Source organism: Anguilla anguilla, chromosome 12 (assembly GCF_013347855.1).
Source record: "Anguilla anguilla isolate fAngAng1 chromosome 12, fAngAng1.pri, whole genome shotgun sequence".
Taxonomy (NCBI): domain Eukaryota; kingdom Metazoa; phylum Chordata; class Actinopteri; order Anguilliformes; family Anguillidae; genus Anguilla; species Anguilla anguilla.
In genome coordinates this window covers 21396364-21419188 of record NC_049212.1, presented here as the reverse complement: position 1 = coordinate 21419188, position 22825 = coordinate 21396364, and the positions used below count along the sequence as shown (strand labels likewise).

At 46.6% G+C, this 22825-nt stretch overlaps 1 protein-coding gene across 2 annotated transcripts in view; it reads right to left on the bottom strand.

The window, feature by feature from the left end:
• Window positions 1-22825, bottom strand: part of pak1 (p21 protein (Cdc42/Rac)-activated kinase 1) — a 44622-nt gene that overhangs the window by 4087 nt on the left and 17710 nt on the right. For both annotated transcript variants that reach the window (XM_035386329.1, XM_035386328.1), the window contains exons 2-13: window positions 14356-14572; window positions 12595-12689; window positions 11552-11699; window positions 11127-11164; window positions 9975-10088; window positions 7277-7460; window positions 5944-6007; window positions 5509-5557; window positions 3954-4066; window positions 1898-2015; window positions 1204-1303; window positions 214-410 (exon numbers count right to left, since the gene is read on the bottom strand). In XM_035386329.1, coding sequence (XP_035242220.1) covers window positions 214-410; window positions 1204-1303; window positions 1898-2015; window positions 3954-4066; window positions 5509-5557; window positions 5944-6007; window positions 7277-7460; window positions 9975-10088; window positions 11127-11164; window positions 11552-11699; window positions 12595-12689; window positions 14356-14548 — 1413 coding nt within the window. In that variant the 5' untranslated portion in view covers window positions 14549-14572. The remainder of the gene's footprint in view (window positions 1-213; window positions 411-1203; window positions 1304-1897; window positions 2016-3953; window positions 4067-5508; window positions 5558-5943; window positions 6008-7276; window positions 7461-9974; window positions 10089-11126; window positions 11165-11551; window positions 11700-12594; window positions 12690-14355; window positions 14573-22825) is intronic.

The window sequence follows — 22825 nt, the reverse complement described above, 5'->3', positions numbered from 1 at the left end:
TTACACCAGTTTGTTGCTGAGCATTTCTTGCTGACTAGTGTAATTTCTCTGGATCCTAATGCCATATTACAATGTTGGACAGGATGGGATCACAGCACAGAAAGCCTACTGCAATGATTCCAGTATGTCAGCAAAAATAAAGAGTGAAAGCAGTGAGAAAGCCGTTGGGGTTAGGGTTAGGGTTAGGTTAGGCTTTTGGGAATATGCCCTTACCCTCAGCGGGTTCTCGTTGAGGTAGGGTGGCTCCCCTTCGATCATCTCGATGGCCATGATGCCCAGGGACCAGATGTCCACTTTGGGGCCATAGGCTTTACGTGTCACGACCTCTGGGGCCATCCAGTAAGGCGTCCCGACCATGGTGCTGCGTTTGCTCTGTTCGGGGGTTATCTGGGCGCAGAACCCGAAATCAGCTGCAAGAGACGAGAGGAACGTGAGAGGGGCATTAGGACCTGAGTTAGCTGCTCTAGCTGGGGGATCAATAATCCATTGCATTACACTACAATCACTTGGCAGAAGTGCTTATGCAGAATGATGTAGAGTAATTCAAAATAATAAGTAATTAGAATGTCTGCTTCCAGCATTCTGAGGAAAATGTTTTATTTTTCAAAGAAAGGGGAACAAACAGAGCAGGGGGAGAAACGTTAAGCATGAAGAAGTGCTGTACACAGCATGTTTCAATGCTGCCCCCTGCTGTTTACAATGCAAGACTGCATCACTAAACACAAAATATCAGTTTTGTTCATTTTCTGTTGACCCACTGGTAGAGTATTATCCTTGTGAAAAAATTCCAAAGAAAATTTTGTGCAAGAGGATATGCTCAGATTGTGCTCTTAACAGGGAAAAAGCCTGGAGATGAACTAAGAAAAATGTTCCACTGAAAGGTCAATAGACAACATACGGATAACACAATAAAATAAGTAATGTCTAGATTGATTAATTGATTTGTTTTATTAAATACAAGACAAATATCCCCGAATACATATGCTTTAATGATTACACATAAAAATGGTTCAGGATGACAAACACATAAGACTACCAATGTTAGAATAAATATAAAAACAAAATTATTAACTTTTTCTGATCATGATTCTCGTTGTGGTAGTCAGACATTGAAATTAAAGCATATCACAAATCTTAGTTCTTAGGTATGTGAATTAAGGCCCCCCTCTGACCTCTGAGCAGGAAAGGAGGAAGTGTACTCACTGAGCTTGACGGAACCATCCATGCCCAAAAGGATATTGTCACTCTTAATGTCTCGATGTATCACCTGGTTTGAATGCAGGAACTCCAGTGCTTGTAGACACTGAGATGGAGGGAGGGAATATAAACTTTTAAATCTGTACACATTACAAAAGATAATATACTACACATTGTCTTTCATTCACACCAAAAACCCACAATCACAAAGGGTGTTTGCCTAAAGTTACCTTGCTGATTTTATTATTATTTTAAAATGGAACTCCAACTAGAACTCAAGATACAGAGCACCATTGTGGGCTCTCATAAGGGGTTCTACCACTGTTGGCCCTCAGGTGGAGCTCTGCTGTGGGACCTCATGTGCAGGTCTGTTGTGGGCCCTCAGGTGGGGCTCTGCTGTGGGACCTCATGTGCAGGTCTGCTCTGGGCCCTCAGGTGGGGCTCTGCTGTGGGCCCTCAGGTGGGGCTCTGCTGTGGGACCTCATGTGCAGGTCTGTTGTGGGCCCTCAGGTGGGGCTCTGCTGTGGGGCCTCACTGGGCCTCATGTGGAGCTTCACTGACCATGGACAAAGAAACGGTGCACAACAGCAAGCCCTGGTATGGAGTCCTACCATGTGCCTTGTTAGAATGTTTTCCTTTGTGCCCTAGTGTGCAGTTGCACCATGGGACTAACTGCTGTCTAATTAAGAAGAGGACTCACTTCACGGCACACGGCAGCAATCTGTGCTTCATCCATGCAGGTCTCTGTCACCACATCTGTCAAAGAGCCACCAGCCAGGTACTCCATCACCACCCACAGCTCATCCCCAACCAGGTAACTATGGAAACAAGACAGCCTCTTAAACTCTGCCACATTCACTTTAATCATTTTCTGTTAACATCTGGTACCTACAGATTTGACAGCAAATTTCTCTCACAGAAAGCATTACTGACACGACACACTATACAATTATTTAGCATTATATAGCATTTTCACATTAAAAATATGGTGGCAAACATCATCATGACATGTAAATTGAAGCACATTGCCATAGTTACAGCATTTGCTTGATATAACAGTGCCAAAAGGGAAGAGTGGGAAAAGGTATCAAAGGATTCCAAAAGCAAACAACGTATCGAATGAGAATCATCAGAGGATTATTATTGTGGATCATGTCAAACACCATCAATAGACAGCTGAAGTCCCAGGGCAGCATTGGGGTTACATCAGTATGTGTAGCCAAAAGGCAAAAACTGAGTTATACAACACCATGCAGTCACAGACCCTTACAATGAAGACAGTCAACTGTACTGCCTCAGTATACTCAGAAAGAGCAACTGACAGGAGCTATGTTAGAGCGGCAAATTCAGAGTAACTGTCATCCTGTTTGACAATGTGAGCTTCCGTTAGATTGCACCTATTTTTATTCCATTACAGTCCACCGTTTTAGGCAAAGTCATGCACATTACTGAGGGTCAACTATATTCACCTTTCCTGAATACTACTAAAGAATACTGTGCCTACTCTGCGCAGGCTACTCATCAATTACACAGGCCATGGAAGTGGTTTCTTATGCTATCAGTGCTGAGGACTGCCAGGTATAGACCCAAAACAAGACATTATTGGCCATGCTGTCTGGTCACAGAATATTTTTTTATGATATGGACAAAGATTTATAGCCAGACATAAATAACTGAAGAGACATTCATCGATAGACCTTCTGTTAGCTTTCGTTAAAAACTTTGTAGCCTCATTGCCATGATTAAAAGACTCATGCAAATCCATGATTTTGTCAGGTTTTCCCCGTCCATCTCCTTTTTCTCTCAATTAGGAACGGCAATTTGTACTCCTCAGCGTTTCCTGCTCGTGCTTCAGGAAATCATGTGCTCTCCTCTGCAGTAAGTGATGTCAGCTGCTGCTGCTCATCAAGTGGGGCTCACACAGACATGAGTCATAGGACTCCTGCAGCTACACAGGTGGGACTGCATGCGCTTGATTGACCAGCAGGGGTCGCTAGTCTGTGATTAGATGCTGGCATCCAGCCTTACCTGAAACTACCTTTCCAGGGGGATACCAGGAAGTGCCAATTGACCATAGCCCTGTGAGGCTGCCAGCCACAGCCAGACTGGCATTTTCTGGATTTGATACCAGACTGTGACATCTATCCATGAACTAAAACTGTGGGTGGACAGGCCCTCCTTCAAGAGGATAAGCCATCCAGCAGCCCCCAAACCCGTGTTTTTAATTTGACACTCAATTAAAACAACTCAATTAATTTTGTGACAGTGATCAAAGATATTTGCATTATATGTATTGGTTGTTCTGAAAAATAAGGTCTGAGTTTTTCCTTCTTGTGTCAACAGGAAACAACAAAAAGAATCGACAAATTACACAGCTTCAAAAAAAGGCTTCAAACAACTGAGGAAAAACTACCGAGCACAGGAAAATAAGTACTATTCATATTACTACCATCTTACACACAAGAGGACTGAAATTCCCCAGGGCTCATGTTGCCAATTAATTAATAAGATCAACACTCTCTGCCCAAGCAAAGTAGCAAGAGACACAAATTCTAACGATGACCAAAACCTGAGAAAAAGGCACCCCAATTCATTCATGTGCGTATAGTACACTTCATTCCATAACTGTGTACTGCACTGACTTAGTGCAATCATTTTTTTCTGTTTGTGGTTCATGGGGGCAACCACTCTAAGAGAACACCCAGTGGTTGAGATTGTGTGTGCAGGCTCTGGCGGTCTTCTCTCCCCTCACTCACCTGTCTAAATAATTGACAATGTTGGGGTTCTTGTTTTCCCTCATCACCAGGATCTCGTTGATGATCAGCTCCTTCTTGGGCTGCTGCTGAAGGTTCATCTGTTTGATGGCGACCTGCCAAAGACATGGACAGCGAGCAGGCGTTACCATCCGCAGACAATTTCAGAGAATACTCCCTCTCCCGCAGGGCGTGCACACAGGCCTGCACTGGTGCAGGGCGGTGGCGGCCCGGGTGCGATGCCCGCATTGAATCGGTGCTCTGATCTGCTTGCCTACAGCACAGTCATCAATACTGCGTGCTGCCGCAACATGGAGCAGACCCATCCAAACGAGCGCCGCTCATCAATATTCTTCCGCCTGGTTTCTAATGTAATGCTTATGCAGGCTGTAATTGGCTGGCATGTACAGCAAGCGCACACAGCACCGCTGCAGTGTGACGGACTAGAGCAGATGGGGCTTTAACATGACACGGTAATAAACAGGGAGATACAGGAAGCTGGAAGCTCCCTGAAAGGAGACAGGGTCTCAGAGGGTCTACGCAGGGTTCACCTGTCGTTATGGTCACATCGTGTTTGTACTGCAGTATACTGTGGCCCACAAGGATCCTGATGGATTCTTCCCCTGGTGGGGTAAAATTCCATTGTGTGGTGACAGTACGGCTGGTGTAGAATACATTGGAATGTATGGTTTATTTATTTCTCTTTTGTACACAAGCTGGTGTGAAAAGCATGTGAATGCCATACGAATCCCTTCCTAACTGTGCGGTCTAACCAGGCACATCAACACACTCGTGCCCTGTGGAGGTTCCTGGGGGTGTTTACATTACATTTGAAGCATTTAGCATTCTATTATCTTTGCATTAGCACTACTGCTGCCGGTCTATTTATGGGAGCTGTCAGAGGCCATGAAGAGATAAAGGAAGGAGGAGGAAGAAGAGCAGGCCACAAATGCAGCCTATTTTTAATAGTTCTGCCAGGAAAACCTTAGGCTGTCTTAGGCTGCAGGCAAAGGCCACCTTGATCCCAACAAAAACCAGCTTTTAATGTCAGCTCAGAAACCCTTCACAGAGCTTTTGTAATGCTGATGTAACAATTTGAGAACACTGGAAAAAATATTCCAAAAAAACCCTACTCTTTAAAGGGTTAAATAAATCAATACAGCATGGACGAGAAACTACCGCAGTATAAACCAGCATAAGGTTCAGCATCGGTGCCCATTTAAACCCATCCTGCGTGGTTCAGTAACAGCATGTGCTTAAGAGGGGAGAAGAGCTGAGCACTGTCACAGGGTCTGACCACACTCTCCAAACAAGGCCCCAGAGACAGAGGCATGAAGCAGACACTGCACACCGCCCATTAATTCTGTTTCTCCATGCCTCACTGTGGAGACAGAAGCATAAATAAGGCAAAGGCAGCCGTGGCCTTTACATGAGACAGCAGAGGATCCTGCGCTCCAGCGTTTTTATACTGTGCATTCAATGCTGACAAGCAGTGGGGCACTGTTGTGGTTAAGAAGTCTTAAAAACATTTCAGTTGGCTATAGTGCAACTGTTTTACCTCCTGTCCAGTGGCGATGTCTATGGCCGTGTACACCGTTCCAGATGCCCTGATGAGAGAGAGGGGCAGGGCCACAGAGAGAGAGAGAGAGAGAGAGAGATCAGTCAAAGACTGTATGATGTTCCATGAATACAAACAGTACCTTATAGCAACTTACAATTTAATTTGTGCTGCGGCATCAATAAAGTGATATCCAGTAATCTATTTCTTTAGTAACAGCAGAAAATATTGGATTTATTGTTGCCATGTGGTCCACTTGAGTTAATTTTATTAACTGAAATTTAGAAGCGATGCAATGATAACAGCATTGATAACAGATCTGAATCTCAGCTCCAGATAAGGCTGTAGTTCATTTTTGGCTTGATTAAAATACAGTCTCCTGAAAAGATGGAACCTTTTCTTTTAAACTGTGCAACAGGACGGGGTGAGCCGTACCCCTGGCCGATCTTCTCGAACCGCGTGTACTTCTTCTTGGGGTCGCCCACGCTGACGATGCTCCCTGTAAGAGAGAGCGAGAGGCGGAGCTTAGCAGAAGGAGAGGGTGGAGCTCAAGGGTTCAGACACACCGGAGATGAGAGAAGGGGACACACACTGGGCGCACGGGCTCAGAGGAGGGGGCGGGCACTTTTCCTCTCTACCCTCCAGTGAGTGACGGGAATGAGAGAGAGAGAGAGACGAAGGGAGATCTGAATAAGCAGCAGCCAAGGCCTGCCAATACCGCACACTCCATCAAGTTGGCTGTAGTTCAGGGGAGCAATAACGAGAACATTTTTAAATTAATAATCCCAGCGAAATTGGTTTTAGGCAGAAAGGATTTTAATCAGTAACCTGACAGCGATGCGTCATGTTCAAATAAATAATATCACCAAAGCCTACAGTAGATTTAAACTGTGGTGTTTGAAAGCAGTGATGCCTGCTGTAAATTAATAAACTCCAAGGGAACATATGGCCGTGATGCTGATAGACAGTATTGTCCCTGCTTTAGTGAGTACCAGAGGGAACAGAAGGTGTAGAGATGGAGCAGAGAGATGGGCAGGCATCTTGGTTGTGAGGAAAACACTCCAGAGGACCATGGTCAGGTCACGGTCACGTAAGGTACATGCTGGTCAAGAGCAGAATGTTAAACTCTCATGGTCAAGGGAAAGATAGACACACACACACACACACACACACACTAGACAGAACATGAATAAAGTTTCTGTAAATCCCCTCCTCTGTTCCAAGATGTAACTGTGGAAACTTCATGAAACTTTATAGAGCACGGACCTGAGTGTCAGAGATCAGGTCATGAGTGACAGAGACGAGAGGTAAAATCACAGGAGGAAGGCTGGACAATTGTGTCATTCAGACAGTATCGCTTTCTTACCAGTAGAGGGCGACCTTAGCACATCTGTAGCATAGAGCGTTTGACAAAATACAGATTTAAAGTACTGCATGTGGACTTCCTTAATAAAATGAAATATTAATATTTCTACAGTATATTTGTACGTTGCAAACAACAAAATGGTGTTGTGCTTGCCTCCAAATATATTAACATGTTAATCCCCTATCTAGACTGAAGTAAATGTAGCAAAATAACTTAAATGAACTCAATACATCAGGTACACAATGAGATACAACCTATTACAGCTTCTTATGCAGCCCTTTGATTAAAACCTGGGAAAGACAGTAAAACACATGCCACCAACAGATGTTAACACAGACCCTGTCTTCATTGGGACTTGAGCACATAACCTTCTGTCACCAGCAGAGAGATGGAAGCACTCACGTAGCTTCTCCAGGATCTCCTCGTCAGACATCTTGGTCTTCTTCCTGGTCTTGTCGGCGGCGCGCGGTAGGGTCGCAGAGGGGGTGGGGCTGCTGCCCTCTGCTGGGGGCGAGATGGGCGACGTGGCAGCATCTTTGGTGGGGGGAGGTGCCGGGAGGGGCTCGATCACTGAGCGGGTGTATATCTGTTAGGTTTGGGGGCAAAACACAGTTTGAGGTCAGGTATGGTTTACTTGAAGTTGTCACGGCAATCACAGTTTTCAAAAACGAATAGCGGCGGAATGAGCTCAGTGGATGAACAGAGGCCCAATGCATGTTGGGAAATGCTCAATCCAGCCCCCCTCCTGTGGACGCTCGTGCCACCGGTTCGCTCCAGCATGTTTTTGCTTTGTACCGTTGCAGTTTCTGGCAGGGCTCAGGCCGGCTTGCCCACTTGTTTAATTACACTGGCAGGCATGCCGGGATGAGAGAGGCCTCTTCAGAGAAGATGAGAGCTGGCTCAAGAGACCGGACTGAGGAACTCGCCGTAAAATCAGAGAGTGCCGCCTGGCACGAGGATCTATCCGCAGGCGGGCTCACTCACAGAAGGCGCCGGACGCGCCCGGCCCCCGGAACCGCCGCTTTGGAACAAGGTGCGGTCGTGTGGGGGTTCGGGAGCAGCTGATCCACACGCAGCTTTGATGCGCTTGGGTAGGATGCGTTCGCCATTAATCACAGACCAGCTGATACTTAAAGGCGAGATTCGTGCGCGGCGTCTAAATTAAGACCACAGCACTTCAAACGGTTTTTAGCAACAGAAGGAGAGGTGTGAAACAGATACTTTTTCTATTCATGTGACATAACGGAGAGAATGTCGAGCTCATTCGGTTTTGAAATGCGAGGGGAGAAACGCTGCTGGTCTGCAGTACAGCCCCAGGGATGTTGTTTTCTCATGAAAACACATAAAAACCCCTGGTCTTCCCGGGCTGGCCTGTAACAGTGTAATTTCATTTTATAATTTGAGAATAGCCAAGCTGATCCAAATCAAGCCTCCAATGTGACATTTTACGAGCAGCCTTTATGGCAGCAGGGGAAAGAGATGTGAAAGTCACAATAAAGAATTCAGAAACCAGCTCCAGCAATTTTTAGCTAGAGATGAGAAGATGTATCAAATACATGTACACACGCGCCCACAGAACACACACGCCTGCACACACACATGCACGCACTCAGACACACTTGTACACACACACTCATGCACGCACACACGCATACACACACGCACGCACGCATGCACACACTGACACACACGCACACACTCACTCATGCACGCACACATCCATACACACACCCCACGCACGCACGCACGCACGCACACACGCACGCACGCACGCACATATCCTCAGCCTGTCATTCTTCACAGGACTCCAGTAGCAAGTTCAAAAGCATGAATACATTGTTGGTAGCTATGATTATCCAATGTTTCCATGCCAGAAGCCTATATTGCACAACATTTTAGGGCAAGTCCATGGCTATTGGCTCACAAAACCTAACAAAGTAACAAAGGGGAGGGGGGGGGGAATACAAAAAAGTAATTAAAGACATAAATAAATAAACACAATGCGCTAAAACGTGTGCTAAACAGGCCCAGAGGTACGGGCTGAGAGCACAGACAGGAGCACATCGCAGCCCCGTCAGGAGGGTGGAGGAGCGTTTGAGCCCATAATCAGCCTCCCCACTCAGGCTTTGCGCTCACCAGAGAGACTCTGCGGACCCCTCTAACGAGCACCTAACCCACCTCCCCCCCAATCTGCCGTCTACTGCCACTCCAATCCCCAGCACCCCCAAAAAGCTCTCAGATCTCAGGGAAACCTCCCGCCCCTGTCAGCCGGTACGCCACGGCGACGCGGCGAGGAACGCTTTAATCAGGTACGAGCGCTCCCTCATCACTTCAAGGCCTACGGGTGGACTACGCGCAGCTGCCGACAAAGGGGGCGCAGGAGGTGCATAATGAGTCACGGCGATGTCACCCAGCATCGCTGCACTTTGAATACCCTCCGTTCACTCCTCTCCATCGCTTCAGTGCGCGATGCTACTGGAGCGCATTAGCAACTGCGCCCCAGAGAGGGAGGACTGGTTATTAAGCGCCACGGCGCTCAGCGAGTCAAAGCGAACGCAAATCCGAGCGGAGATACGGGGCTGGGACTGAAGACCAAAGGGAGAGAGAGAGGGAGAGAGAGATAGAAGGAGGGAAAAGGAGGAAGGAAGGGATGACAGCCATGAGCGGAAACAGAGCATAAGGTAGAATAACATAAACATGACAAGATGAGCAGGGCAGGAGAAAAGTAGTTCAAGAGAAAAGAAATAAACAAGTAGAGAATGAGTAAAGAAAAAGAGAGACAGCAACACAGATGAGTGAAAAACAGACTTCAATAGACAGAATAAACAGAATGAGAATGAAGGAGACAAAAATAATGTAAGTAAGAGACAGAGGGAGACAGTGAACAGGATGTGAGAGATATCCTGATTGTGATGATAGAGAGAGAGACAGAGAAAGAGTGAGGGAAACAGAGAGAATGAAAGAGGGGGAGAGGAGGTAGAGAGAGAAATAGTTAGAGACAGAATGGGAGACAGAGAGGGAAATGGTGGGGGGAGAGGGACAGAGAGAGAGAGTCAGACACAGGCGCTATGTGACGGAGCACGGTTGCCGGGACACTCACCGACTTGGTGTGCTCGGGTCTGGGGGCAATCACAGGTGGCGGGGTGGCCTCGTCCTCGTCGTCGTCCTCGGACACGGTTGCCACGGCGGGGGTCTCGGACACGGCCTTCGAGTTCTGCGCAGCGCGGGAAGAGGAAGCGGGGTTAGCGCGCCCCGCTGTCATCACGTGGATCCAAACCAAACCTATGCCAATCATTTCCACATCCTGTAGCAGAGAACATCCGGCAGAGCGGCGAACAGAGCGGCAGGTAGAGCGGCGGGTAGAGGGGCGGGCAAGGCGGCTCTGAGACCACACACAGCCGGCTGCGCGTCAGCCATCCCCTCGCTCACACACCAGAGCGTAAGAGGCTGCAGAAAGATGCTGATTCACAGTGCGGAGAGGGAGGAAGGGTACAGCTCAAGGACTGGCAGCGAGTGATGCAAACCGGCTGGCAGCCTCACCCTGGCATCAATACACCACGGTGCCCAATTTTAACAACACACTGCCTCTCCTCTTCTCCTCTGTCCTACTCTCTACTTACTCCTCACTTCTCCCTCCTATGTCCTACTCTCTCCTCCTTTCTTTCCCCCTACTTTTCCCCTCTGTCCGACTCTCGACTCCTCACTTCTCCCTCCTTTTCCCTCCTCTGTCCGACTCTCGACTCTTCACTTCTCCCTCCTTTTCCCTCCTCTGTCCTCCTCTCTTCTTTGTCCTCCTCTCCTCTGTTCTCCTCTCTGCTCTTCACCTTCTCTCCTATTTCCTCCTTTTCCTAGGACCTGGAATGAGAGCCACTTAGCACTCTCACCAGAACAGACTCATCCACTCAGCCCAGGGCCAAAGGCTTCAGGAAGAGGCTACCCTAGCACAGCCAACAGAAAATAACTGTCCAACACACCTACTGCAACAGCCTGTACGTCTCCAAAAACCCTTACTGCATAGAGGCAGTACATACACATCTTCTCCTGTGTGACACTGCAGCTAATTATGCACCTCTCTATGGTGATGTCAATCACAGTCATTGCTGGGAGTCTGGGTTTAGATACCAGACCATGCGGCGCATTTGGATCAAACTGGAGCCTCGTCTTCACAGGAGGAGCCACCTAACAGCCCCACCATTTCTCTCACAGAGGGCAGACAGATTAAGCATGAGGTGAATTATACTTTAGCACTTACTGAAGTATTTGAAGAGCTGTAGCTGTCTGAGGTTTTATCTGTGGATAAAATAAATCACCCCGTTATAATTACACCAGAAAAAAAAGAATGCAAACCATTTTTACCAAACCTGTCTCAACACAGGCACACCTTCAGAAGTTCAGAAACAAAAGAGTGAAGCTTATAATTAGTCCTGCCTTTGAAGCAACTGCAGTTCTGACATCTGAAGCCTCTCCTAGCCATCTTATGTGGCTTACATATTACACATTCAACACAGCTGAGTCTCACCTGAAACATATGATGTAATAAGCCTTGATTAAGGACACAACATCAGCTCAAAGAATGAGATTAAATCCCACAGCCCTCTGGTGCAGCAGTCTACACACTTGCCTGAGTGCTACCCTGACCGTCTTTAATTCTGGTGGGCTTCTAACCGCGGGACTCACCTGTGAAGCTCATGTACTTCTGGCTGTTGGAGGTCTCTTTGGAGTCGTAGAACTTCAAGACGTCCAGCACAGCCTGCGGGTTCTTCTTCTGTTCCAGCTTGGTGATGTTGGAGGTCTGGAGGAGCCGCGCCCACTGCTCCGGCATGCCCTACATCCGCAAACACACAGAGCATGCTCAGACCGGGATGAAGAGGAGGGCGGGGAGGAGACTGTCCACTGATGTCAGGCTGCTCTGCTGCAGTAGTCAGAGAAATGGGTCACAGATCTCCGTCTATCTTCTCAGCCTCTTACTGTGCTATTATTATTATGTCATTTCTCCTTCATCAGCACAGATCTCTCCCCTAACGTCTCTCTCTCATTCCATCCATTCTTCTGTCTCCACCCTTACTCTCTCTCAGACACATACTTTTTCACACAGACACAGACAGATAGACACAGACGCACACACAGACAGAAACGGACACACAGACACACACACATTGACCTTCACTGACATCATTACCTGCATGCAGTGCCCCCAGCCAAAGCCAATAAAAGTTCAGTCTTGAGTCATTACCCTGGGCCATTTATAAGATTGGTTTAACTGTACAATGCACTGCTACAATCAGTGTGCACACAAATGCAGACACACATCTACAGGCCCAAGACAGGGTCAGCGGTCGGGTAACTGTGGCAGAACTAGGGCAGTTACAGTATTATTCTGGGCACTGCATTCTGTTATTGTGACTCGGATATGCGGATCACCTGAGTATGGGACTGAAAACATGGCCAGAACAGAAGAGAACACTGAGACCGGTCCACTTCGGGGACCAATTCACTTAAATTATTTAGATTACTTACTTAATCGACTGGCTCCAGACACCAATTATAGCTCATTATGAGGAAAAACTGCAAGTTAGCTTTCAAAATGCTGCGCAATATAACACTGACCTCTAAACAGTGATTCTCTGAGCGTACATTGGACAGACTGACTGACTGGACCGGACTGTTCTACTCTCTCGACTGCACAGGGGCCACGGGTCAGCTAAGCTCCGCCCACTCACAGTGAACTCCCCGGTGACAGCATCGAAGCCCACGTGGATGGTGTGCTCAAAGTCAGACGGCAACGAGATCTCGGGCCGCTCCTTCTTCTTGTTAGCTACAAGTGAAGGGAGAAGGGAGACAGAAATTAGAAATTATGACGAGAGAGGGAGAGAGAAACAGATTTGAGAGAATGTTACATGTGGTAGACAGTACAGGGAGCAGACATATTGCCTGATGAGAAAATGGGATTATAGGAATTTGTTCGTTTTAATATTTAAAGCTAATGTTCCACATGATATTAACAATCAACATACCACTTCGGCTTCATTTTAAACAATGATGATGATCGATTTTATAGCTAATGTTAAGCAATATTCTAGTGTAATAATGAGTTTCATCATATTTTTATGATGTTATGCTGCATTATTTACAAGCAGAAATAGTGAACAAAATGCCAATGAGGCCTAGTGTTCTCAAAGATAAGACAAAAATACAAGCACAAGAGTCTCATACTGGTCACCGAGCCCATTTCCTCAGTGAGGATAGAAACTCTCCATACAGCTGAAATAAATTCTTTCAGAGGCCTACAGTATCTCTGTGAGTGAAGTGAAGTGTTAATGAGGCATTAGCACTATGAACGCCAGTCCAGAGGTCACATGACCGACACCTTGCGAGACTGCAGGAGCCCGGCTGGAGTATCCAGCAGAGGAGACATGGGAACCAAGGATTAATGATGCCAAGTACCAATGCAGCTTGGGCCGATGGGTTTACTGCTCCCTCACAAAGACTTCCCACATTAATCACGAGAGAAAGAGAGAGAGAGAGGGAGAGACAGAGAGAGATAGAGAGAGAGAGAGAGAGAGCTAGAGAGAGAGAGAGAGAGAGAGTGTGTGTGTGTGCCCTCCAACTGATTGTGAAGAATGAAATTCGGCAAGAAAAAAAGACGATTCTTTTCCCACAGAGGCCATTGCCACACTCTGTCTCCCTTATCCCTTCTTTGAAAATATTTGTATAGAGGGCAAGCTTTGTATTGTTGCTGTCTGGCAGTTCCCAGCATAAGAACTCCAGATGGAGGGAGAGAGAGACAGAAAGAGAGAGAGAGAAAGAGAGCATGTTGTTATTCATGGTGGTCATTGTGTGTGACATCACAGACAGTAACAGAGCCCCCTGGCTGGAGGACTCCCTTCTGTTGGGCAGGCTGGTTACAGTGGAGTCAGTGACCAGCGGGGCTCCACAGAGCGAAATCACTGCCATCTTCTCCAGCCTAACACTGCTCCTAACATATGCTCTTCCATGTCAGACATGGTTACACAAGAACAGCATAGCTCCCTTCCCCCAGCTCTGATTCACAGTCCCTTCTCCTGGTGCAGGCCACAGGCTGCTGACCACTGTCCTCTGCTCATAGCGATGACGGCTCAGTTGGGTATAAGGGGAAAACCTGACAGGACATTCCACTGTCTAAATATTAGGCAGAGTTGTTAAGAGCTGTTCTGTTAAAATAACCAGTTCTCATTCACTACAAAGCCAGGTCAAACAATAAACTTCTTTGGTTAATTTCAGTATCTCCCTCCCGTTTCCCTGTAAATCAAAACCTGGAGGTGATCTGGAAACCGAAATGAGAGCAAGGTCATATGTCAATTACAGGAGGAAACGGAGGAGACAGACAGACACTGTGATTGCAGGGTAATATTACAGACTGTCATATCCTGACACGAGCCAAACTCTAGAGTTGTAGATCACAGCACCCCGCCCATCTGCCCACTGCCCCTCCCCATACTCACTCTTGTCCCCTCCCCCAGTGAGTATGGAGCGGATGGAGCGATCCTTCTTCTTCTTGTCTTCAGGATTGGGGGGCAGTGGCTTGGAGCCGTGGTTGAGGGGCCCCGTGTCCTTGCTGCTGGCCCCGATCATGGTGCTGGTGTTCCTCATGGGCGGTGCTGGCGGCTTGTCCTCGACTTCCCCATTATCAGACATCTTCAGCTACGGCAGCTTCTACTCCTGCAAAGACAAGCGAGAGTCAGCCAATCACAAGGTCGGCTTCCACTGCTTCAAACAGCCAACCAATAAGGTTCCCCTACAAAATGGACAGGTGGCAAAACAAGGATCAGATTTCAGCTCTACAAAAGGGAGGGTAGATAATCAATCACACGGTCAAGCAGTCCCAATCAAGTCAGCTTTTCATCTGCTGAAGGAACTTGCAAGCAACCAACCAAGTTTCTTCTGCTAAAATGAAGAAGCTTCATAGGTCAGCTTCTGCTATGAAAAGGGTAGCTGATATTCAGTCATGAGTCAACTACTACTGCTGTAGAAACAGCCAACCAATCGTGGGATCAGCTTCCTCAGCAGACAGTAAGTAACAGACAACCAATCACTGGGTAGGATTAGCAAAAGAACTGATTAGTTCAGCTCAGGTCACACCTGTTCTGTGGTGAGTAATGGTTAACCCATTAGCTGGCAAAGGTTAATGATGTAGTTTAAAGGTTAAAAGTTACTAGTGTGCATCCATTTTCTCACTGGCCTACTTGTGCATTTGGCCTTTACATGAAGGGAGTAACTGGCTGGGACACAGTAGACGACTACATTTGTCCCTCCCTGCACAACAGTGACGTCTGTAGCAGTTCAGTCACGCTCCTGTGAAAGCTGCTCGCTTCCTGCCAGTGAGAGACTAGGCGGGTCTGTGTGTGAGAACATAGCTTAACAGCTGGGAAAGTTGTGTGTGGGAGTGTGGTGGGGGGTGGGGGGGTGGGATGCAGCCTCACTATCCCGCAGCCTTGCCTCCCACAAAGCAGGAGGTTCCGAAACAGAGGTGCGGCCCTCCACTAAGGAACTGAAAGAAGAGGTATCTGCACCACAGGGCCCTCCACTAAGGGCCTCAAAGGGAGAGGTATCTGCACCACGGACGCCCTACTAAGAGACTACATGGAGAGGTATCTGCACCACAGGGCCCTCCACTAAAGGATGGTGGAGTATCTGCATAAGAGACTAAATGGAGAGGTGTCTGCACCACAGGGCTTTGCGCTAATGGACTCAAAAGGAAAGGTATCTGCACCACACAGGCCTGCACTGTCCCTCTGAGTGATGCAGGGGCTGCATAAGGAATCTCAGCATCAGAACGCATTGCATGAGCCATGGTTACATCTGGCCCAGCACCAGGGGGCGCTGTGCCAAAACCAGCTGAGTGTCTCTCTTGCTCTCTATGCAGGGGGTCCCACAAACAGCTCACACCCTCATGCCATGAGCCGCCCAAGCCTCCGCCCTCCCCTCACGCCCACCGCACACCCCACACCTGACCTGCAGCCATGGATCAGCACACCTGGCATGCCCTGGCTGCAGTGCTTTTACAGATTCCACCCAAATATCAAAGACAGCATTACTTGAGTAAGCTGTTATTTTTGGCCTGTGTAAATGGTAAATGGACTGCATTTATACAGCGCTTTCATCCAAAGCGCTTTACAATTGATTCACCATTCACCCATTCACACACACACTCGTACACCAACGGTGAAAGGCTGCCATGTAAGGTACCAATCAGCCCGTTGGGAGCAATTAGGGGTTAGGTGTCTTGCTCAGGGACACTTCGACATGCCCAGGGCGGGGGATTGAACCAGCAACCCTCCGACTGCCAGACAACCGCTCTTACCTCCTGAGCTATGTCGCCCCCTATGTGTGTGTGTGTGTGTGTGTGTGCGTGTTCCTGTGCGTGTGTGTGCATGTGAATGTATGCATGTGCGTGTGCGTGTGAGAGACATCGGTGTGAGGGAACACTAGAACTATTCATTTGTAATGACTCAACATACCAACTCTCCCCTGGAAAGCACCCACATCCTGGCAATATTTTACAACCTCCTATGGTGCTAGAGGACAAACCTCATATCATATTGGCCAACTCCATTTGCAGCAGAAAAGCAGAAATGCCTTTTTTCTGCCTGGTCTCGGGTACAGCTGAACCACGCAGAACACGAGTCAGTGGGAAACGTGGCAGCCTGCCCTACAGGCAACGCCATTTCCGTTTTTCTTTTTTAAGAAGGGAGATCAGACAGCCTGCCGTCTTTATGTCGTCTACACAGAAGACAGGGAAAGCGGAGAGGGTTACGGAGAGAGAATGGTATTGCAGTAACTAAAGTTCCGCGGTGGGGCATCGAGCCCCTGGCCGCAGGGAGATTGACACATTTGCCCACAGTCGGCTGCTTCACTGACCATGACGCACATTCTCTCCCAGAATCACTTCCTCCTTTTCTCCTTCTCTGCATGAAACAAGGAAACCTTAAGTTTTAAGTTTCCGGATTTGTTCAGATTACAAAAGCTAGTTTTGTTCAGATGTAGTGATGACTTCATCCACGTTAGAGACCTACTGTAAGCTAGCACTTCTATAACAAATAGGTGACAAAATACAAACATAGGTGAAAAAAGTCACACATGGTTGCAAGTCCATTTTATAGACATATAATCTACGAATGTTATACGTTTTACCTGTTCGTTATCATACAGTTGTAAACTGCACAATTGAGACACTCCAGCTCACACAAGCTCTCTTGTCTAGGCAAATACCCTCACACATCCACACCACCACACAGATGCCTGGACGCACACACGGACGCACACACAGTCATGACTCACCTTTAAGTCACAGAAAGTTTCATGACAAAACACCACATGCATAATTTATTGGAGAAAATAAGATTATGTCAAAGAACGAGATTTCAGACTTTCCAGGCCATCGGAATTTAACAGTCAGGCCTGTGTGTTCAGCATTCTCAAGGTCCCAGCTGACTTTAAATGCAAGTATGTCACTGATGCATGCTTGTTCCAGGTACTTCAGCTGAATTATTTCAGTCAAAACAAAAATAATTTAGCTGTGCACATGGACAAGGGTGCCAGCGCAACATACATAGCAACCAATCCCATACCAAGTCTGTAGAGCCATAGCCTAAATAAGAAGAGTGCATTAAAAAACCAGCAATTTTTCATTTTCAAATTCAATAGTTTTCTTCAATTTCCTATTTCACAACCTCAGAATAAAAATTTAAATGCTTGATTGAATGAGTAATTTGAGAATATTAATTATGAAACTGAATGTAGGAATTAGTAATGAGAGAGTAGGAGAGATTAAACTGGGGGAACCAAATTTTCAAACTAACAGCTTATGAATAGTAATTTGATGGCAAAAATAATAATATTTATTGTTATTATGTTGACTGCACCCTCTAAGGGACTTATTAGGGAATATATTTTTGAGGCAGTACAGATCTAAAGATACAGAAAGATAACCACAACAGAAGCTCTACAAAGTCCACTAGAGTATAAACGTGAACTATGTAGGGCTTCTGTAGTTACTCTTCTGTAGATCTGGATTTTTACTGCCTGAGCCACATCAAAAGCCTAATGTAGCTCAGTGACTATGAATATGAGCATGAGTGGTGGAGGTTTGGATGTGCGTGTGTGTGTGTTGGTGTGTGGGTACATTGAGAGTGACAGAAGAACAGTTGGGTTCAGATTGAATGGAGCTTCCTAGACATTATGTCAGAGATGACTAAGGGTGTGTGGGCTCGATCCAGGACTGCCAAACTGGCTCTGCAACAGGTCATGAATGGGGTAACGTGATCCCCCAAACTACAACACACATGCACAGACACATGCACATGCACAAATGCGCACACACACACACAGAAATACACACAAACGCACATGCGCGCAGCTGTGTGGACGAGGACCAGCTAATACGCAAACAGCCTGCTGTCCGGTGCCTTAATGAGATGGCTCTCTAATTGCACAGAATCTCTCACATCTCACTGAGTGAAAAAAGCGCATGGGGTTTCCCCCCCCCCCCCCCCCCACGCCTCTAAAGAAATGCAGGAGAGGCGTCACATTTCAGACACCGCTGGCACTTTTAGCAGGATCCTGCCATCACCGTGACTCAGCCCCATCTACGGCTATGCAAATACGACTACCCTATCTTAGCTACACACACTCGGCAGGGAAAGAACACACAGGCTCAGGAGACACATCCCCTTTTTTTGGCTCAGGCTTCAAAAAAAGGAGATCAAAAACCTCAGCGAACTGACAGAGCAAAGTAAATTCAAACATCATCAACGAGAACAAGGTTAATCGCTGTGCTAAGAGCTGGAATATTTGATGCATGTAAAAAACAGCTTTGACAGAAATCTGCAGGTAGATCTCAGAGGTAGCTACCCTTTAAAGAGAAGCATATGGCAGACACAGCATGCACATACTGACAAACTCTTAGCAATAACATCTGGGCGCTGGAACTGGGTGGAGATGTAAACTTGGACTTTGTCTTGGAGAGCAAAAGATGGCGTGAGGGAAAGAAGAGATAGGAGATAAGATGAAAAAAAGAAAGGAGTAAGTCACAGCACAAAAAGGAATGAACGGAAAGCGAGAGTGAGAGAGAAGGAAGAAGGGACAAGAGATGAACCGATAAAGACGTAATTCAGAGGGTGAGGAAGAATGAAAAGCAGAGAAAGAGAGAGAGGGAGTGGTATAAGTAGAACTAGGGATGGGGTCTGTAATTCGTATAGCTAGACACACACATCAATACACTGAGCGGTGACCTCACACATGAAATCACCACATACTTCCAGCATTGCTTTGTTTCGGAGGCTTGGCCTGCAGATATGGACCAGCCCTTTGGAGAAGCTGGGAGTTGACCACAGGGTAAACACTTCTTCCGACAGGCTTTCTAAGCACCTGTTCCAAGGCGCAGAGAAGGCCTCCTGAGCATATGAAATTTAACATGCCTTACATATGAAAATAGTCAACATAGGCAACAGTTCCACAGACCAGATCAAGTTTTGTGCTTAAGTTCTGATTTCCCCTTATCTTACTGCTGAATCAGCAGGCCTTCCAGCCGGATGTACTGGGTGTAGTTCTGTCCATTTGTCACGTTCTCAGTGACTCATAAAAAGTACACCTGCTATTGAAATGCAGACTTCCTTGTGCGGGACTCAAATATTGTGATGTTTGACAAGCCCTGCACTCTCAGGTCACAACCCCCCACACCTTCCTACAGTGGTCAATAACCCTTCCCTCTCCTTTCATTAACCATTCCCCCCTTCCCCTTTTCCCCCCTGACCCCATAGTCAACCTCCTCTCTACCCATTGGCAAAGGCCAGTATAAATGAGTAATGCAGGTGCACGTTTCATAATCAGGTGCTTTCCGAAAAAAACTGGCAGGCAAGGAGACAAGGAGACACACACACACACACACACACACACACACACCACTAACACATTTCCCTCATTCAGCTACAAAAGGCTGGATTTACTGTAACAGGAAACGAGGCAGCCCTCACAACCACATCACAGACGTGTTAAACTGCGGTCTGCACCTAATCACTTAGCAGGACTGTCTTTTAATTCAGCTCTTTATTTATTATCCAACAGGAAGTGCAGAAGACCGTCTGTAAAACCTTGACGGTTACCGCCAGGATTCCAGGCTGCCTGTGACGCGTTGCGTGTGATCCCCGGGCGGAAAGGTCGGCGAGATGCGGCGTATAATTAAATGCCCCAACGAGGCTCTGAATGGGGCCCAGTGACACCAGTGCTCCGAGGCGATCCTCTGTAAATTAAACTGTAGTATTTATTGACCCACTGAGGAGGGCGCCAGGCAGGCAGCGTTTAGCACAGCGCATGAGTCACGGCACAGGAGAGGGAGTTAGACTGCAACAAGCCCTCCCTCAGGTCCTGGCCGTTCGCTGCTGTCAAACACTAACGTTTCCGGAACCTTCTTTCCATTACAGCGCCAGGCCCATGCCAGCGCCGGCAGCCATCAGGGCACGGACATATTTCCACATTATTCTGCACAAAGCGGCCATGCGTGCAGGTCTGCGTGTCAACCCAGAAGGAATTTTTAAAAAACCACACAGTGCTGGAAACAGTGATTTTAAAAATAAATGTTACATATTCAAATTTGTTAAAAAAAAAAAAATTTTTTGACACATCTGAAGGAAAGCATAGTACTCAAGTCATGTTGGCAGTGAGAATGAGAAAAATATTTAAGTGAGAAACACAAATAAGGAGTTTTAAGAATTCTCCGGCTTTTATAATCATAAGTATGAAACTAAATGAAATTTTATATTTCTGTGCAAAAAAAAACTTGCTAATAGTTAATCCAGTCGACAACTGTGCCAAAATGCTGTCCAGGGCAATGAAGCAGAAATTCTTATTGGTTGCCATAGCAAATATGCAGCTGAAACACAACTGGGCCCAGACCAATGAGCTCTGAGCTGGGAATGATGACAAAAAGCACTGATATGTGCCCCCGATACTTCTGCAAGACTGTACTGTATCAGATATCACTGTGACCAACACAATGAGACAGTGTGGTTGATACTTCTGAATGTAAATACATATACAGACTATTTCTGTAAACTGTGACTCACACTTGGTGCATTTCCTTGTCTGCACATTTGGTTATGTGTTTAATGATTCACACCACTGTGGTAACTTTCCCTTTTAGTTACCATAAGGGCCCTGAAACACACACACACTCTCTCTCTCTCTCTCTCTCTCTCTCTCTCTCTCTCTCTTTACATTACATTACACTACATTAAGCACATACTTATCTAGAGCAACGTACACACTAATATACAGGATACTCTCCCCATCTCTTACTCTCTCTACTTCACCATTTTATGTCTGCTACCATCACTCTGTCCATCTCTATATTTTTTCCATCTCCCTTTAATTTCCTTATCCCTATTTTTTCTCTGGTTTGTCTGTCTCTATGTCTCTGTCTCTCTCTGTCGCTGTCTCTCTCTCTCCCTCTCTTTTTCTCGCTCTCCCACCATTTTGCACCTTCTTTCTCGACCCTCCCCCTCCCCACCTCAGCACAAAACTCTGACACTTAAACAGAAGGGAGCCAAAACTCCATCTTCCCCATATTGTTACTGGTCCACAGCTTTCATGTCCGGGTTCTGCTGAGTCACGCACAAGTCACAGATTACTGGTCAACAACCCACTGTTGATGAGCATGTCCCAGGAGCTCAGAATAGCCCTAATATTTAAATGAGTAACGGAATGCAACAACTGACCAGCGTACTGAGCAGGCTGATTGTTCTGTGCTTATTTAGTAAACCACTATTATCCAGGGCCACTTAAATAGCATCAATATTTTTATTTTATCCACATTCAATGACCAAGATGGCCAGCTACATTTTTACTGAAGTAGTCCTGGACAGGAACTGTAAGAACTGCAGTAGTTCTCTCTCGGTAAAAGTTGGTGGCAGTCGACCAGAACTGGAATGCAAATAGATTTGCTTTTCATCATAATACACATATTTGGAGAATTTCCACTTCTATCCTAGAGTATTTGCAGAAACTGACCGCACAGGTACATTCAATTTGAAATGTGCTCATTCTAAATCAGAGCAAGTTCCACAAACTGACTCGCTGGATTTATTTTCACATTTGGAATGTGCTGCGCTGACAAAATATGGCTGGTATGCATTACTTCTCATTTATCTATTATCTGAGGGATTGGACAGCATGACTGATGGAATCTGTGTGTGTTTGTCTGCGCATATGTGCCCGTGAGTGAGGCAGAGTATGAGTGGGGTGGGTGGGGGTGACAACAGATAAATGCATAACTATTCTAAGAACTGCAATAAATCTGTCTGGGGGGGGGGGGGGTCCCAAACACGGCCTCTCTTCACCTCGTCATCTGTCATCACCTGTTAGGATATAAGGTAAGCCGTCCCAGCCCTGGGATGACTGAAAGCCCAGGGGGTGGGGTGTGCACCCCCGCCAGTCACAGCGCACATCTCTCCCACTACAAAGCACACAAGCCTCCGTTCCTCCTCTGTTCTTTCAGCTTCCTCAGCCATCACTGTCACACGTGGATTGGCAGAACCAAAACCCCCCACCCCCGTCAGTCAGACTCACGAATGTCATCACACCACATTACAGCCTAGTAACACAAAGTACAGTTCAATTAAACGATCACTATGTACTGTGTGCAATGCAGCAAAATCAACCACTAAACATAAAAGGTAAATTATGAAAGACTAAGATTTTAGATGACTAATGTAAGATTTTTAGAAGCTATCACAGCAGGCATTGAAGCTTAAAATAGGGTACAATTCACTTTTAAACAATCGTAATGGCACGAAATGACATTTTAAGGACCCTATATGTTTTGTGATTATTTGAAGGGCTTTCTGAATTTCCTTTGCCATTTAGGCCCAGTCACATTTTGTGGAGATCAAATATAAGGACTGCAGCTGGGGGATTGGC